The sequence below is a fragment of the Octopus bimaculoides genome, chromosome 1 (genome assembly GCF_046866305.1).
Source record: "Octopus bimaculoides isolate indiv1 chromosome 1, ASM4686630v1, whole genome shotgun sequence".
Classification (NCBI taxonomy): domain Eukaryota; kingdom Metazoa; phylum Mollusca; class Cephalopoda; order Octopoda; family Octopodidae; genus Octopus; species Octopus bimaculoides.
Genome location: NC_142928.1, coordinates 173,869,561 through 173,888,518, shown reverse-complemented (window position 1 = coordinate 173,888,518; position 18,958 = coordinate 173,869,561). Strand labels below are relative to the sequence as shown.

The 18,958-nt window shown below is 31.3% G+C and overlaps 1 protein-coding gene across 5 annotated transcripts in view; it reads right to left on the bottom strand.

Moving 5' to 3' along the window:
• Positions 1-6,100: 6,100 nt before the first annotated feature.
• The window catches only part of LOC106874522 (protein phosphatase 3 catalytic subunit alpha), a 175,157-nt gene continuing 162,299 nt past the window's right edge, over positions 6,101-18,958 (bottom strand). For 3 of the 5 annotated variants that reach the window (XM_089362800.1, XM_089362779.1, XM_089362781.1), the window contains 2 exons: positions 14,560-14,595; positions 6,101-8,563 (listed from right to left, as the gene is read on the bottom strand). In XM_089362800.1, coding sequence (XP_089218926.1) covers positions 8,436-8,563; positions 14,560-14,595 — 164 coding nt within the window. In that variant the 3' untranslated portion in view covers positions 6,101-8,435. The remainder of the gene's footprint in view (positions 8,564-14,559; positions 14,596-18,958) is intronic. The other 2 variants (XM_089362785.1, XM_089362796.1) reach the window with 1 other exon arrangement.

Below are 18,958 nucleotides of genomic sequence, written 5' to 3'. Positions count from 1 at the left end.
CACAGACGCAGTCAGAGTACATAAAGCTTAAAGAAACACCCACTTATAAATAGTCAAATGAGTGAAAAGATTATGATGATACCCCAGAACAAAGCAGGATGAGTGCTGACCAATTATAAATCAGTGGTATAGTTGGGGGATGTGCTGGAAGTAACACCAGGTGAGGAGGAAGCAGATGTGAGTCTCTATTTGAAATTGAAACTGATATAAAAAAAGCAATGGTGTGTTTTTGTGAAAGTGATAGCTTTGTTTGTATAATTAACATTCTTTAAACATGTTACAACTACTGCTACTATTTCACTATATATGAAGTGGTGGTAAACTATTGTTGTTTGTTGCTTCTCATTGGATATACCAGTTGATGCCAACCTTTTATTATTGTTTTAGGACATTTTACATAACTAATACCACTGTCATATTTACCTCATTTTCTCTTGCTTGTAACTTTGATACCACAGCCTAATGTAAGGAAGCCATTAATATCATTATTGTTTTCTTTCAGTAAATTTCAATTCTTAGTTGAAGTCCTTTCACTCTGTTTCTGTCATTCACGTCTAAACAGCATTCATGACAGTTACTTTCGTGTAACAAAGAAGATGTGGCAGCAGAAAGAATATTTCATATAATTTTCGTGCATGTGACTTCTATGGCTATTTGGATGAATGAACTTATTGTGTACAGTGCTCAGGTGCACTACATGGATGAGAACTGTTACTAGAAATATTGATTATAGTCAGTGTTTTTGTCATGTTTCACTGATATGGCAGGAGAAATGAGAAGAGAGAGACTGCAGTTGTGTTATTTCCTTCTGCAAATATAAAAATATCTAATTAGCTTTTTTGTTTTTATATAAGTTTATAACATGTGGAACCATTATGGGTGCAAGCATAGCTGTGTGGTTAAGAAGTTTACTATTCAATTATGTAGTTTTGGGTAGAATTCCATTGTGTGATATCCTGAGCAAGTGTCCTCTGTATTAGCCTTGGGTTGACTGAAGTCTTGTGAGTGAAATTTGGTAGATGGAAACTGTTTAGGAGGCTGTCAGAGGAACTGTTCCCATTTGTGGTGATATAATTAATCCATCACCCAGTCGTTGCATGCCTTTAGAAGAGTCCCCTCTGTCACAAGCATTTGGTGCTAGGTCTTTGGATAACTTCTTTCCATCAGTCTCAGTAGCAATGAAAAAAGGTCAAGGACACTGACCTTCATGAATTGAAACAAAAAATAAATTTAATTCATGGTCGACAGTGTTTTATTCTATTATATTGCTAATACTTTTAGAAAAAGAAAGAAAAAAAACTGTCTACATTTTCTCTTCCCTAAAACTATCAGACTTCTTCATAACAAACTGCCTTTCGTTAATATTTCTCAAAATTAAAATATTTTCAGACTTAAGCCATTGGGTCAACCAATCAAAAATTCCAGCTCACTATTAGCTAGTTACATTTATCTGGAATGTTTGTTTAAGACAAGATTGAGTAGGAAATGCATTATTACATGTGATAGATTTTAATGTATCAAACCAGATGTATAAGAAATAAAATGATCTTAGCTAGTTACTTGCGTAATTGTCACCCACTGCATGCCAATGTTCTTATTAGAAAAAAATATCCAGACTTCTGGATAAACAATCACCCAATAAACATTTTTAAGGCTAAAACCTTGTTTCCTTAGATCTTTATATGTTTAACATAGTTGTTAACTCTGCTATAAATAAATTGTTTCCATTTTAGAAATAATAGTTACAAGGCCAGCATCATCTTTTATATATATTACAGTCTGTAGCAGCTTGGTGTTTAACCCAGATCCATGTTTCACACAAGTGTACCAAAGATGTACTTGGAAAAGCTTACTTATATAAGAAAGCTCTTCTGCATACACTGCTTGTATTTTTCAAAATTATGAGGCCTTAACACATGCATGCAGGTTAAAGTAAGCTTTAGTATAAATGTAGTTGCATGATATACTTCTGTGGAATCTGGATGTAGATTAAAATCTCCAGCTACAAGAGATGTAAACATGCATAGACACATGGAGATGCAGATAGAAAAAGTATGATGAAACATTAAGTAACTGGTAAGAATGTATTTGTTTTTCACTGCTTCATCACTTTTGATTCATTTTTATATTTTGTGCACATTCATCCTTAATTTAAATATATAAAGTGTGATAACAATTGTAGATTAACCTTTTTTTTAAAAAAATCTCAAATTGATGACATATGAAATGTGTATATACATATACACGTTAATCTAAATTGCATTGTCTATATATATATATGAAAATCATTCTCGTCATGAATATTTAAGTTAAAGCTGAATGCCAAGCAGCTTCAGGAAACAATTTCTACTTTTTAGACTTGAACTCCATTTAAAGCATCATATTTGTTTCTCTTAACCAATATTTATCCTTCTCTAATTATTAATTTAATGTTATATTGTTGACATCAAACTTGGCCTTAGAAATACATGTTACTACAGCAGTGTACAGTAGATATATCCAGATAGACTGCAGACATTGCAAAATAAGCATTTTGTTGCTTAAATTCTACTTTTTATCAGAACATCCTGCAAATTTTCTTCTCTAAAACAGCAAATCTTGTAAACTGAGGGAATACATTAAAACTTACTGAACCAATTTCATTAAATAACTATGTACTTATTTACAGGATAGGGGAGGTCTCTTTTGGTCTTTGGCTCTGAACTTGAGCCTATCATGCTGGTTTTATGACAGGGTGAAGAAAATATGGATCATGATAGATCTTACAGATAGAGTAAAAAAAGAAAATTGTTAAACAATGAGCTCACAGTTAAAATACATAAAGCCTTAATAATTTCTTCTTAACCACTGCCTACTATAGAGCTTTCGATACAGTGAGAATTGAAGAGGAAAGACAATAGCAGAAATTGGGGGATAAAGACAAGAACAGTGTAATTTATTTTCAACACATTAATGTATACATGCATGATTTACAATAGTGTTTTGACAGTTTAACAAAATAATGAAAAATGGTAGGTTGAAAACATTGATTTAATAAAAAGTCTATACAAGGCCTTAGTTACAAAGTAATTCCATGGGGGGTAATATTAGCTACAGAATTCAGGCCTGAGCTGTGTTGTTCTGCAACCTTGGACATGGTGTGAAAGAGGGAAAGGGAGCAAGGTAAAGAAACGGTACTAGTTAGTCCTTGAATTAATAAGAAAAATGAGTATATGGAGGGCAAAGGGGACATGAATGTTAGCTATCCTGCACCAGAGCTTAATGCTGTAATTTGTTTGACAAGATGCTTATACATTTGTCTTACCATTAGTACAGTAGTTGTATGGCTTGCAGCTGATGTAAATATTACACTAGACACCTGTATTATGGAACTGGTAGCATTTAGATCAACACTAAACATTCTACCTAGAGCCTATGGGATAGTATACACACACATACATAATATATATATATATATATATATATATGTATATATATAAATGATATAATATAGACAGACACATGCTAGCATGACAGTATTGAGCTATATCTATTGTTCACTGTATTGTAAAGGTAGGAATTGTTGATACCACAAACAAGTAAATAAAAAAAAAATCAGATAAATCTCCTTAAGAGCTAAAGAGCAAAATTTTAAGAAAATGAAAAATAGAAAGAGACAGAGAGAGAGAGAGAGAAAGAGAGAGAGAGAGAGAGATCTGAGAAAGAAAAAAATCCAAGTGAAGAATTCCAATGAAGGAAATTTATCAGAAACAAATTCTATAGTTGGTGTCAGTTGAGTTGCTATCATCACAGTTATTTTCAGTTAATAAGTACAAAATTATCTACATCAAACAGAATATATACCTTCGTTAAGATGACAAGTTGTTAAAACCCAACTGTGGTTATGGGAGAACCCCAAATAGCATTATCATTTTTAATTATTACCTACCTGAACTACACAGTCAGCAAGATGGCTAAAATGAGAACAAAAAAGACATTGCATTGATAGGCCAGTCTGAAAGTACAACACCTAAAACCCTTAAACAAATGGGTTGGGAGACTGTGGCAGAGATAAGGTAAAAGTGATTATGAGAAGTTAGAAGGAAAAGGAAAAAAAAATAAGAAGAAATACTCGAACAAAAAGCTAACAAATACTCACAACCACATTATTTGAAGAGAAATAAATATCAGAATTAAACAGAGAAGTCTACATATTTCTTGGAAGAAAATATTTTATCCATATTAGTAATGAAGGCTTATAAGCAAGAAGGGAATATGTGTGTGTATAGGTAAGTCTTGAACTGCAAGATATGTAGAAAAAAAAATGATATACATACATATATAAAACAAAAGAGTGCAAGAAAAATAAATAATTTCTAGATGTGAGAAATTCTCTCAAAAGATATTGGGGAAATAAAATATGAAAAGAAAAACAATCCTTCGATAGGTGAAACAGTGAAAGCTTTTTTTTTTTTAATATTTTATTTTCTTTTTTAGAATTTAGCTGGAATAACATGAACTGGAAGGAAGAAGTAAAGGAGTTTCACAATATTATTAAAAACAATAAGTAGAAAAATGTTCATTCTCTCAATTACTGATGTATATTGATGTGCAGATAAAATATGTCAAAAGACCTTGAAAAGGGTAATGTGTAGGTAGTCAGGATTACTTAAATAATTGGTAGCTTAATTGCTTCCATGGTACTTAGTACCAGTGTCTACCAAGCTCTGTAGTCTGTCTTGGAATTTTTAGACAGGTAATATCGAAAACAGTACATCAAGGTGTCTTCAGTAAGAGGAACAATAAAGAGGAGGAGGAGGAGGAGGAGGAGAAATAATCAACAAATTAAAATGTCTTCAACAATTCTTAGTGATAGTCAAAAGAACAACTTTTTTTTTTAAGATTTTATATTTTTAATTTTTATTTTTAATAAAAAAATTCAACAAATAGTGCTTAGAGGAGGAGGAGGAGGAGGAGGCTAAGGGCAGGAAGCAGAGGACTTGATGTACTGTTTATATGTCATGTGTAACAAGACATTATCAACAACTTTTCTGCCAGTTTTGTGTTTGTTGAATCTGAGTTGTTGGTTAGATTTCATGTCATGTGGTTAGAGTTGAGTCAACACAAAAAAGAAAAAAAAACAAACAAACAAAACAAAAACAAATAAATAAAAAAAGGAACTAAAAAAACCCCAAAAAATAACAAACAAATCTAAAATAAAAACAAAGTTACCACTGCACTACATCATTGTTTTCTCAGTATTATCTGCTAGGTGAATTTCTCAGCTAAATCCGGTAGATTAACCATTTAACTTTGTCAATTTTTAACTGAAATGTAACTTTCAATATTCTAATATGCATATACACATACACAACCTGCACACAGACAAATGTATGCTAGTATATGTATATCACAGACAGGTTCACTTTTGATTTATTTACATATATGCCAGGGAATTAGTCTTCTTGGATATATTTTCCCTAGATATAAGAAAATTCTTATTCTGATTTTAGACATCTTTACCCTACTAATAATCTTTTTTTATTTTTTTTTTATTACATCACAGCTGTTTGCCTTTCTGATACTGGGAATGCTATCAGTTGTCGGCTATAGGTTAACACCACCATGTTAATTAAAACTGCATCAATGCCCAAAAGATCAACAGAGTTTAATGTATACAAAGCTTGCAAGGGAAACTACTTCAATTTTAAATAAATTCCCAATTCATTGTGTAACTCTTTTTGTATGTATGTATGTATGTGTGTGTGTGTGTGTCCATATGTGTTTATATACATATGGGTAGCTGAACTCATCAATATGTAAACTTATCAATAATGATAATCAATGCTATAATTTCAACAATGTAAAGTTTGTCACTGGTCTAGCATTATTTTTTTAGTTTATAACCCTAATTGTTAGAAAGTAAGCTTAATACTTTATACAAAACATAATATAGATATTAACTGACTAAATGTCCCAAATATTTAAAACACATATACACCCAAGCAGTCACACACACACACACACACAAAGTTTGTTACTAAAATATTCTACAAGTAAAATAAAAGTTATTTAAATAACAACAATAATATAAACAGTAATAAAATAAAACTTGAAACAGTTTAGTAACAGATCTAACAGACTTTTATATACTCTGAAAACAGAATAATGGTTTAAGGTTAATCAGGATGTGAGACGGACTTAGAGGGATAGAAAATGTAACTTCAGAAATAAGTCATTGTTGTAGTCCTCCAGAAAAATCATTGCACAGATGTTTTAACCATTTTTTTCTTCTTAGAACTATTTTAACTTTTTTATTTCTTTTTCCTTTTTTTCACTTATTTCTTCTGGAGTGGGTTACTTTTGATTACCATTGATTTACAGAAAGGGGCTGAATATCAAGCAATAATAGTAGTAGTAGAAGTAGTAGTAGTAGTAGTTATAACAAAAAGAAACACCAGGAAGACATCACTGGCTTGGTAAGTTTCTTCATTCATTGTAGAAATGCACATCATTCATTGTAGCATGGTCTTGGTTTTTCCCAAACCTGTGGTAGCAAGCAAAGTTGTAGTGGGCAGCAAAAAACGCAGTGTGCAATTGATGGTAGCTGTTGTTCATGTAGAGAGGATATTGACTGGTAAATAGTTGTTGTAACAGCGGTATTATTTAACAGCTAGGTGATAGTGCTATTTATGGTCAGTATATTGGCAATGCTGTATCTGTATGTGGTTGGAGCAGGGCTCGTGATGAACTTGCAATGAAATGTGCAGCTTACAAAAATAAGGGTGGGTACTTTTAAAAGATTGTGAAAGACAGGACAACTTAATTTACATGACGGATTAGAATTAACTTATTTCTTCCCGAATACAAAATACCAAAAATTTCAACAATCCCAGTGAAAGCAGAAGTAAACAGTGTCAAGGGGAGATAACTTACTAACATTGCTGTTTTTTTTAATGATAATGCTTTTTTTCCGTTTTAAACAATTTATATAGTTTTTTTTTAAAATTTTTAAATACTCATTTAAAAATGATATTCTCTATCTCAGTACAGAAGAGAATGTTGACTGAGCAGAGTAATAGTTACCCTAGATGTGTTAGGGTGTTAAAGACAAGAGAGGGTTTAGATGACCTTGTAGCAAGCACTCAATAATCACTGATTAAAAAAAAAATGAATAAAAAATTTCAAATTTCAAAACAAAACCAATCCATAGTTAAGGGTCACCTGGAAAAACTATTAAGCTGAGGTTTTATTTTCTTAATCTTTTTTTGTTTTTACACTTTTAAAATCATTAATTGTTGATTTAATTTAAATAGGCTTTTAATTGATTTAAATGAATTACATTTCCAAATATAATGAAAATGTTAAAAAAAATATTCCATGATTTTAAATATATATATATATATATATATATATATATATATATATGTATATATATATGTATGTATATATATATGTATGTATATATATATATATATATGTATATATATATATATATACACGGACAGACAGAGACACACACACATATATACATATATATATATGTTAGGTTTTTTTTTCGATAACATATTCTATTTAAAACAAGCCAGATAAAGTATTCTTTAAATTTAATATAACAAATTTAGTATTGAGCAACATTTCCATAATGTTACTTCAATTAACAGTAAGGCTTCATGCCTATGTAAGAAGTTCTGATCATCATCATCATCATCATCTTTATCATCATCATCATCACATCACCATCATAATTTTTTTTTTAGCCCACAGTTCAAAATAAAGATTGGGCTAAAACTAAAAGAATGTGTTTGTTTCGGAAATTTTGTAAAAAGATGAAAGAATCAATTCTACCCCAATGAGAGGCTTGCATACAATGACAAGGCAGTATTTAAGTCCAGATGTTGTTATTGGGAATATCCCTGGCAACATCTGCTCATGAACTTCCCTCATAAATAATACTGCCACACAAGTGGTATAAAAGAGTTGAAGAAAACTTTAAACTTTCCTAGTGGCATTCGAAAAGTTTGAACTCACTTCACCTCAGTAAATTACCATACTTAATAATGAATTTTCATGTTAAATTTTTACATTTTATTTTTCAGATAGTTTTATAATTTATTAACTTTTTAAATTTTTTTTTTACTAGAAAGGAAGCATTTTTTTTTTATTGAAGAAAAGGAAAGAAACATCACATCACAAAACAGCATTTACCAATTGTATTTGCAGGTTGCCAGCAGGGGAGGGGTAAAGAACCATTAAATAGGTATAAAATATGTATACATTGAATTCTGATATAATCATACATCCCAGGTAGCAAATCGTACAAGGTGAGATCAACAGAGCTGTTCACAGCTGGACCCTGCACACAGAGCTCAGCATTCGTTCCCCTGCATGTGATGGTTGACTCCAGCCCGGAAGAATAACAGCCTTGGTGGAGAGAAGAGGGTTTTTGTCCCTCATTACGCTTTCTCCTTGTTATTGGTATTGACTGCATCTCTTCTCGGGGGCATGCGTTCATTCAATTTATCCAAACTCTTGGCTTCATCGAACCCACTTATTTTGTGGGTAGGAGAAAAACCACTGAGTGCTGCAATGAAATAAAAGAAAAATAAAAAATAAAAAATCACCAAATAATAACAAATTCTATGAAATACATACATGTACAAATTTGTAAGAACCAACAGCTGGAAAATAAAAAAGATAACATGAATTTAAAAAAAACAAAAAAAAAAAACAAAGTAATGAATGAATATTTGGAAACTTTAAACCAAACTGAGTAAAAGATGTTTTGAAAAAGTGTGAATATTTCTAATGTGTTTGACTTTATTAACTAAAATCATTGCACTTTTTGTAATTTATGACCATATTTGACCACTCCATAGGTGCAGGAATGGCTGTGTGGTAAGTAGATTGCTTACCAACCACATAGTTCCAGGTTCTGTCTCACTGCGTGGCACCTTGGGCAAGTGTCTTCTATCGCCTCAGGCCGACCAAAGCCTTGTGAGTGGATTTGGTAGACGGAAATTGAAAGAAGCCTGTCGTATATATGTATATATATATATGTGTGTGTGTGTGTGTGTGTGTGTGTGTGTGTTTGTCCCTCCAACATCGCTTGATATGCGATGCTGGTGTGTTTACGTAACTTAGCGGTCTGGCAAAAAGAGACCGATAGAATAAGTACTAGGCTTACAAAGAATAAGTCCTGGGTCGATTTGCTCGACTAAAAAAAAAGTTGTGCTCCAGCATAGCTGCAGTCAAATGACTGAAACAAGTAAAAGAATAAAAGTATATTCAACAATTCTGATTACTAATGACCAAATTGACTAAATGTTTTTCTTTTAAGCCTGTAAAAAATATGCTTAAACATTCATGTATTGTAAATATACATTTAATAAGTTTTTATGCATGTGTGCTTTCTCAGCAATTGTTAATACTAACAAGATGAATATTTGATTGCATCAATAACACTGCATCCATTTTCTCATATTGGAATGGATTAGTTGAGATTGTATTTCTGCTATTTTTGGAGCTGACATTTTTTTAAAGTAAATTCTCTATAAAAACTTTCAGCTCTTCTCAGTCACACCTTCCTATTTCAGTCAAAGTGTGTTATGATCTATTTTCAAACCAACAGCCATCATATTTACAAAAGAATATCAGCAATACATACTGATGGCAGTTTATCTGAAGACAATAACATCTCCTTAGTCCCTAAATATACTATTCACACTTCAAAATCTTACTGTAGGTCAGTAGAGACTCTCATTGAAGCTGTAAAAGTACACAAATCAATGAGAAAATGTTGCATTAACATTTCCATTTTAGTTTATTAAGAAAATCTTTCATTAATATATTTTTATTCAAATGATTTATATATAATCAAGAACTTCAAATTATTTGTTTCAGTTGACTAATGTTCATGCAATCATTTTTCAGCTATGTATCTATTTCAGTAAGTGAAATGATTTTAGATTATAAGTCAATGCAGTTGTTATATAAATGTACAGTATGTTGTAGTGATCAATCAGGTAATATCCAAAAGTTCATGTTTGATGGTCATATGATATGAAATTTATGAAATGTTTAATACAATCAAAATCAATTCCAAATGGTTTTAGCTGATGATTATGTACATATCCATGTACATGTGTGTATGTATGTTGAACCAAAACAGATGCATGTGGATAATCACATTCTTTGTTTTACTTCTATATCAGCACAAAAGAAAACAATTCTCAGGTACGAAACAGAGGACACAGAAAATAACCAACATATACTGAGACAGAAATTCTAACATTCAATCTGTACTAACAAACCAATGTAGAAAAACAATAAAAGCAATTATTTGATAGAAAAGTTGCTCTTAGAACACCTTATAGACTATGTCTTAAAAAAACCAAAACAAAACAAAACATCTAGTCTAATAATACGTGCTACCAATCTCCCAGCAAGTGTAATTAAAACTTTAGTGTATTATATTTGTAATTCAATGATTTGAAGTTAATGAATCAAAGCCTACAATAAATATTAATTTTTGTTTTTAATAATAAATTGAAGACAAAGTCAGTACTAATATCTGAAGAACTAAATCTGTTTTAAAATTTGTCACTTCCAGTTTACTGCGACTGAGATTTTGGTGTGAATAATGAAGCTGGAAACATGTGTATTAATCTCAGAGTGCCAGTAATCTCTAGCCACCTAGCAGACATCTTTGAGAAAACCAGATAAACTTGGGATTTAAACAGTGACAGTTTGTTGTTACAGCAATGGCTACAATGCTACCACATTTTATAAGGAGCCACACACTTGGGATGATGTTGAAGATATGCAAAAGTTGAAGCTAAAAAGCATAAGAGAAACTTATTAAATAATATTAAGAAATTAATATTATTTGGTCTGAATTTGAAAATATTTTTTGATAGTAAAATCTTTTGACTAAATACATATTTTTGAGACAGAAATATATTTTGTCAAGATGATTCTTAAAAGAATGGTTAAGTTGCAATTTACACTTAATAAATTTGAGTCATTTGGAGTATTCAAATACTGATGCATGCTGGAAGTTGGCTTTTGTGGTATCTAATGTTATAATTTTCCCAACTTTAACAAAAGAAAGCAATACAAAAATAATTTTGACATCACACGGCAAAAATTTCACTATTCGCTTTATATGGCACACAGAGGAAATAACAAAAAGACGACAAGATATAGGCAGTCGTAACTAATGTTCCTAATTCTATTGGTTTGCTCTCTTCTTATTATGTTGAAAAAGCAGATCAACCTGGTAGAGCCCATTCCACTTCAAACTACTGACAATAACCACATTTATAGAAATGAAACCTTAAATTTTATGGATGGGAAATATGAACTTGTGATGGTTATGCTTCTCCAAGAAGCATTAACAACATAATGAAGAAAATGGTTCCAATGAAGAACAGAAACTAGGTTGCACACTCAGCTTGTCAGTCATCAGATTTCTATTTCACTGACATCAACTGATAAGAGACTCTAAACTGGATGGCAATCAGTTCCAGATGGTATGTGTAGGGATGTGTGTGTGAAAAGGTGCAACAGAAAGAGTAGCTACATTGCATGTCGATGCAATGTAAATAGTAATCTGACTGTCACAGAAATATGTTAGCTACTTGGAGAAGTTTGAGATGAAGTTGATCATAGAAAGAAAGAGAGAGAGCAAAACATAGCTAGCCTGATGTTAAATTGTGGTTTTGTTGCTTCTTGTTTTGAGCCTTTATTTAAATTTGATTGAGTTTATAAATGTTTCCAGGCAATATGAAGATATATGAGCAGATATCATCATAACAACAATTCCATAAAAATAGGTAAATAAAAAAAAAAAAAAACATTTTTTGTAGTTCCAAGAAGCTTTTACAGATATATTCTTTGAAATTTGAAAACTCAGTCAACTTTAAATAAACTAACCTATTTTTATTTTTTTATCTAGTTCAACAGGTTTTTGGAATTACTTAAAACATTTGCTAATATTTTCTAACAAGCAAGCACACATTGTACTTCAGTTGATTTTATAGCAATCAATTCCTCTAAAATTGAAACCCCTACAGTGTGACAACACTGAATTTGGAAAGCAGCCTAAAACCAGACAGGAAGCTATAAACAACAGTTATTTCTACAGTCAAGACATCAACAAAAACAACAAAAAAAAAATTAGTTTCTAGCAGCAGCAGAAGCAGCAATCGTGATGAAACACAAAAGAAAGCAGGTACTATATGAAAGCTAATGACAGTTTTTTTTTTTTTAAGGAACAATTAATCTAATTACTTGTATTTGATGAATTTTGCTAAAAGCAAAGCCAAATAAATATTTAAATAAGCAAATGGAAACCAAAGAATCAGTCTGAACCAATGTTATTTGAATAATGTAAAAGTAAAAACATGTGTAGTAATTAAACAATTAAATGGCTGATTACATACTAACTCTAGTTAGCAGAATGCACTACATAAATAAGACTTTTGCCAAGTCAAACATGTAGTGAGGTTTAAAGTAATCTCTGTAACCAACAAACCATTATATACAGAAATAACATTAATTTGAAGTTAACTGAGTACTTTAGAATTCTGATTCTGAGAAGACTAATCTTCTCTAGTATAATAATCATGCCAACTTGGACAATCTATTATTCATATTGATCTATTAATATATTATCTACTATGTCTGATTTGAACTGTTGAAAAAAATCCTTTAAGTTCAAGTTCATATGCAGGATGAATATTTTACTGAGAGAATTATTTTGATATGAACTATTACATCAGATAGGGATTTTAAAAGTGCTTCTTGGGCTTTCTTTGCCAAAGTAACATAATAAAATTTGAATTAGCAAAAAAAAAACAAAAAAACAAAAAAAAAACAAACAAACTAAAACATTGAAATAATAAAATTTAAGTTAAAAATCTAGCAGTTTTTGTTTTAGATCTTTTCAAAATTAGTAGTCTTAACTTGAATTAGTTTATATAAAAAATAATTAGAATTCAGAAATATTTAAAATAATTAACATAAATGCTAATAATTTTTTTTGTGAATATGGAATAAAAAAAATAGTCCCACACAAACAACATCCTTAACCCTTAAAATGTCCTACTGAATAATTAACTATTTTGAATATATATTTTAAACATATTATGGGTTCTAAACATAATTTTCATATTGTAAAGTATAAGTGTTTAAATTATGTCAAATAGTTTTATCTTGTACTGAACAAGGAAACATGAACTCAATAGCAGCCAATAAAAGAATACAAAGTTTGTTTAGTGTAGTGAAAGTATATTATAGTGAATAATAAGAAACGAAAAATAAAAAGAAGACAAAAAAAAAAAAAAATCTTTAAAAGTTGGGAAGATTATATAATATTTAAATGATTAAATGAATGGTTTATTAATAATTGATGGGATGGGGATTTATAAAATGGTCTATCTAGAGTCAAAGCTAAATTTTGGCTCCTAAATTTTTAAAGTTCAACTACATTTTATTTTATCCCTATTATAATGCATTTGTATGATATTATAATGGTTATACAAAATGCTAGAGAAATTCATCACAGCAACCAGTTTGTTTACTTCATTACATCAATGTTTTAGAATTTCAAGGTTTACAATCATTGGGTATTTGGAGCCTTCAGTAATGTGGTAAAATCTCAATGAAGTTAAATTGTGTCTCCAAGCTTGGCAGTATTTTATTATTAAGCTGAGAAATGTAAATAGCGTATTTTAGATTTTTAGATTTTAGTAGGACTAATCTTAAAATATGTTAAAATATATAGTAAAAGTATTTATTTTATTTTTCTTGTGTTTCTTTTATACAGAAATAATAATAAAAAAATTATTTAGGAAATTATTCTACATATATTTATAAAGCAGTTAGTAGATATATTTAGCCTAGAGTAAATTTTAGCAAAGTGCCAGGAGGAATAAAAGAAAAATTTATAAATTTCAAATATTTTTCTTTGTATCAATTTCAAACTTAATTCTCACACATTCTAATAACCCATTTTGGAGTGCTGCTTATTTTAAGTGATTAAAGCCATTATGTCTAGTTTGTTGTAATGTTTTAAACAATGGGTTTCTAAATGCCTCTTGGCCCAATGTAGTGATTTTTAGAAGTAGATTTTAGTGGCAATGGAAATTGAAGCAGTGGCTGAAATGTCTTCTCCAAAGTTTTCTTTTAGGACGGAAAAGCCAGAGTGAAAGCTGCAAGGATATAGTTAATTGGCATTGATCTTCCAATTCCTCATTTAGATTGTCATGTACTACTTCCCTGAATGTAACTATGAGAGGAATTGTAGGAAAAAATATGTTATTCACAATTAGCAGTAGTGACTTATTTTCTGATTGTGCTAGATAGCATGGTTGATTAAAATATGAAGATGTTTTATATTATGCAGTGTATTGAAGAGAAAATAATGGAGATATTTAGACCCAAACCTGCTGCACTTAAGTGTTGCACCATTGTTTTGTTGCTGCTCTTTGCACCCCCAATAAACAAACAGTTACCTATGACTGCCGTGCACATGCCAGTGTCTCTCAACTATACAATCCTAAATAGAAAACTAACCTTTGATAGCTGGTTCCTCGTTCGGATTATCGATAGCTGAATGAATAAAAAAGACATTTAAAAAATTGAAATGAAAAAATTAAATATTCCACTCTGACTATGAAAAGAAAAATACTTCATAGTTGAGATAAGTGTGTTTGTACCCCAACTCAGTACTGATTTATATAGCAAATACTAAAGTGAATACAGCTAATGCATGATTGAAATTCTTTGGAGATCGTTGTTGCTATTGTTTAGCCTCAGGTCTGATCAAACAGACCTATAAACTAAAGGCATTCTTGCTGTGACCATCCTGTCTTCTTCCCAGGCACAATGCACCCAGGACCACATCATCCAATGTGCCACTTTTTTCTAAGATGGTATTGTGTAACTTGAGGGAGATTTGTCTGCTATTTCTAGCAAGTTGAACAGCTATGTAGAGGCTCCCTTGGTTGTCGGTGAAAACCAAAATGAGAAACATTAAGGCTAATATTGGTTTTTAAATGTTTCTATTTTTTATAACCATAAAGGGATATTTTTAAGTTCTGAAATCAAAACAAGGTAAAATCGCAAACAACAATACAAAAACATTAAAAAAAAAAAAAAGGAAAGGAAAAAGAATTAAACAATATATACTGAAAGAGAACTTTACACAATTTCATAAATATAAAATATATATAAAGCAATACATTTATGTGAGAATATACAAACAGAACAAAGAGTACTTGTTACATGTGATACAGTTTAGTTCATTTTGATAAAAGATGATTCATTCAGATGCTAGAGTTTCTTGCAATATGTGTCCTTTAATAGAAGGATAACATACAGTGAGTAACTCTGGAAACTTTGAAATTCTTAGTCTTGAACAAATAATGCAATATACATATATATATCATCAACATTTAATGTCTGTTTTCTATGCTGGCATGGGTGGGTTGGACAGTTTGACTGAAAACTGGTAAGTCAGGGAGATTACCAGTTTTCAGTAAAACCGTCCAGCCCATATATATATATATACATACATATACATATATATATATATATATATATATATATATATATATACATACATACATACAGGGTGCGATGGATAAATTGTTGCCATTTTATAATTTTAATAACTACACAGTATAGTAAGGCCAGATGGGCACTGTCTGTGAGAAAAACACCACCATGATGCAATTCACTGCCTGAAATTTGGAAATGACATGCTGTACTGCTTGGCCTTTGCACTGGAAGCTCCAATACAAACATTTCAGAGTGTTTGGGTGTCAGTCTGAGGACTTGTACTGAAAATGATAAAAATCAAACATCCAGTCAACATCATGGTGTTTGGGGTGATCACTAGGGATGGCGATGTTATGCCTCTATTCATCTTCCTACATGGCCTCAGACTCAACAAGGAGGACTACATCAAGTGCCTGGAGGAGATAGTGCTGCCCTAGGTCAATAGGATGGCTGCTGGAAGACCCTATGTCCGGCAACAGGACTCTGTATCATGCCACACAAGTAGGAGAACCCAGTCATGGCTGTCAGACAATTTCTGCGATCACATTACCCTTAACATCTGGCCACCTAACTCCCTAGACTGCAACCCCCTTGATTATTATGTGGGGTGCAGTTGAGTGAGAGGCCGACAAAACTTGTAACACTAAAGATGAACTGAAGGCAAAGATTATGGCAGCATTTGTCAACAAGAGGTTCTAGTAAATGATGTTAAAGTAGTAGCTGTTTTTGCAATACAGTAATCCCTTGCCATATTGCGGTTTATTATTTAAGCTTATGCAGATTCCTCCATGGTGTTGTTTTGTATTTATGATAAAATAAATATATACAAATTATAAAAATTAAAAAAAAGATATAGTACAGTACTGTTTCCATTTCATGGATTGTCACCTATTGAGGGGATTTTTGGAACGTACCACCCGTGATAGTCGAGGGATTACTGTAATTATATTTTCTGTTTAAAATGTTCATCCAGATATTTGTTTCACAATGAAATCCAGTTTCATATTATGATACAAAAGTATCTGCTTTGTGTTATTAAATAGGTAAAAATAATTTAAGTGGGGAAAAAAAAAACTCAAGTGGGACAAAATTTCAGATAATGTGTATGGAAGAAACCCAACAGCTTTTTACATAGAATAATTTTCAGACAAAATAGGGCCACATCTTGCTCAAAATGCATGGTTTTTTTGGCTGAACACTCTTCTTAACACCGACCACTTTACAGAGTGCACTGAACGCAACTTAATATGACAACAGTACTGAAGAGGCAGTCCTGCCATTGGACAGACTAAAAGGTCAATCATACACTATCCCTGATCACTAATTGCTTTACAGAACGTACTCAGTTCATTTTAACTATTGAAGTTGCTTTGTGTCACCATTCAACAATGTACATTCAAAGCCACATGACCGAGAGGGTAGATATATGAGAGAGAGGACACAGTAATGGTACAGTGAATATATATATATACATACATATACATATATATATATATATATATATATATATACATATACACACGCACATATATATATATAAAAGCACAAACACAGATAGTATACATACATATATATATGTGTGTGTGTGTGTGTGTGTGTGTGTGTGTGTGTGTGTGTGTGTGTGTGTGTGTGTGTGTGTATATATATATAATGTATATACATATAAACACACAATATTTTCATCGTCCTCATTATAAAATGTTATGAATGAGAAAAATTACTACTCTGTTTTAACTCTTTATTATCCATTAGTAGAAGTCATATGCTAGTTTCATTTTAAATTTAAATTATACGTTGCATCCAGAGGAAAGCAAAGTATTATCAGTTAATCAAAACTTATCCAGTAAACTGAAATCAGTTTTGTTAAGAATAAAGAAACTTAAATGTGCATGAAAAAAGGCATGCCAAGAGTAGAATTTCAGTCTGATGTGAAGAGTAGCTGATACACAAGATTACTCAGAAGCAGAAAAGTCAGTTATCAGCAATAACCTATATTTATTTTTATTAGGAAGATTTAACAGTGGAATAAATTGATTTATTATGAGGAATAGCAGTGCTGTTGTTTATAATCAATAATTATTAATCACCAATGCAGACCATTAGTTTCCTTTTCTCTTACTGTTTACCCTGTATTTTTATTACACTATTATCACTGAGGGTGCATGGCTCAGTGGTTAGAGTGTCGGGCTCACAATCATGAGGTAGTGAGTATGATTCCCAGACTGGGCTGTGTGTGGTGTTCTTGAGCAAGACACTTTATTTCATGTTGCTCCAGTTCACTCAGCTGTAGAAATGAGTTGTGACGTCACTGGTGCCAAACTGTATCAGCCTTTGTCCTTTTCCTTGGATAACATCGGTGGCATGGAGAGAGGAGGCTGGTATGCATGGGTGACTGCTGGTCTTCCATAAACGACCTTGCCCAGGCTTGTGCCTCTGAGGGGAACTATGTAGGTGCAATCCCATGGTCATTCATGACCATAGGGGGTCTATATATATATATATATATATATATATATATATATATATATATATATATATCAAAATTCACAAGGAGTTTATTATAGACCTTTGCGATCGTTTTTTTGCTATTTTGGTAACGATTGCATGTTTTATCTTACCAATACATTTGGTAGATATCATTATATGAACATATATATATATATATATATATATATATATATATTAATGTTTGTTTTTATGTTGAGTTATAATAAAAACAGTTTAACTGTAAACTGAAATATATTACTCAGTACTTTTCATAGTGTACATATTTATTATATTTTTACACAAAGAGGGGCAACAATGACTTCAAAATTTCAACCTTCTAGCCTTTATTGGACTCTCTGGTGAAGGCTAACAGGCCAAAACTTTGAAGTCACTGTTACCCTCTTCTTGCAAAAATATATTTATAAATGGTTAAGATTTGAATATATTCACAAGCACAGTATAAAATAGAAAAAAGCAGACAAAATTACCAATGAGAACTGAACCTTGATCTGTTGAGTAATGTCCAATCGCAATAATCATTGCACCAAAGTGGACCCACCATTCACTGCCATTGAATTAAATACATGTAAGCATATATCTATATATATATATATTTGACACGGGTGATTCTTTCTCGTCTTGGGATTCACAGTCAAACAGCTGGGTGGAATAGCGCGAAAAATTACACAGATGTGTAGAATGATCCGGTGGTGATGCTGGGCTTTGTATCTTTTCATAGCTCTCATGATTACCGAGATAATCTACTATAATAATACTCTTGTTTATGAATGAGAAAGGAAGGGGTGATAAATAAGGAGGGAAGTGGTGATGTCAAATTTATATATATATACATATATAGTGGTTTTTGGTTTCATATATATATTTCCATTTTTATGTGTGGATTTATTTTTTTCAGCGTTTCAAC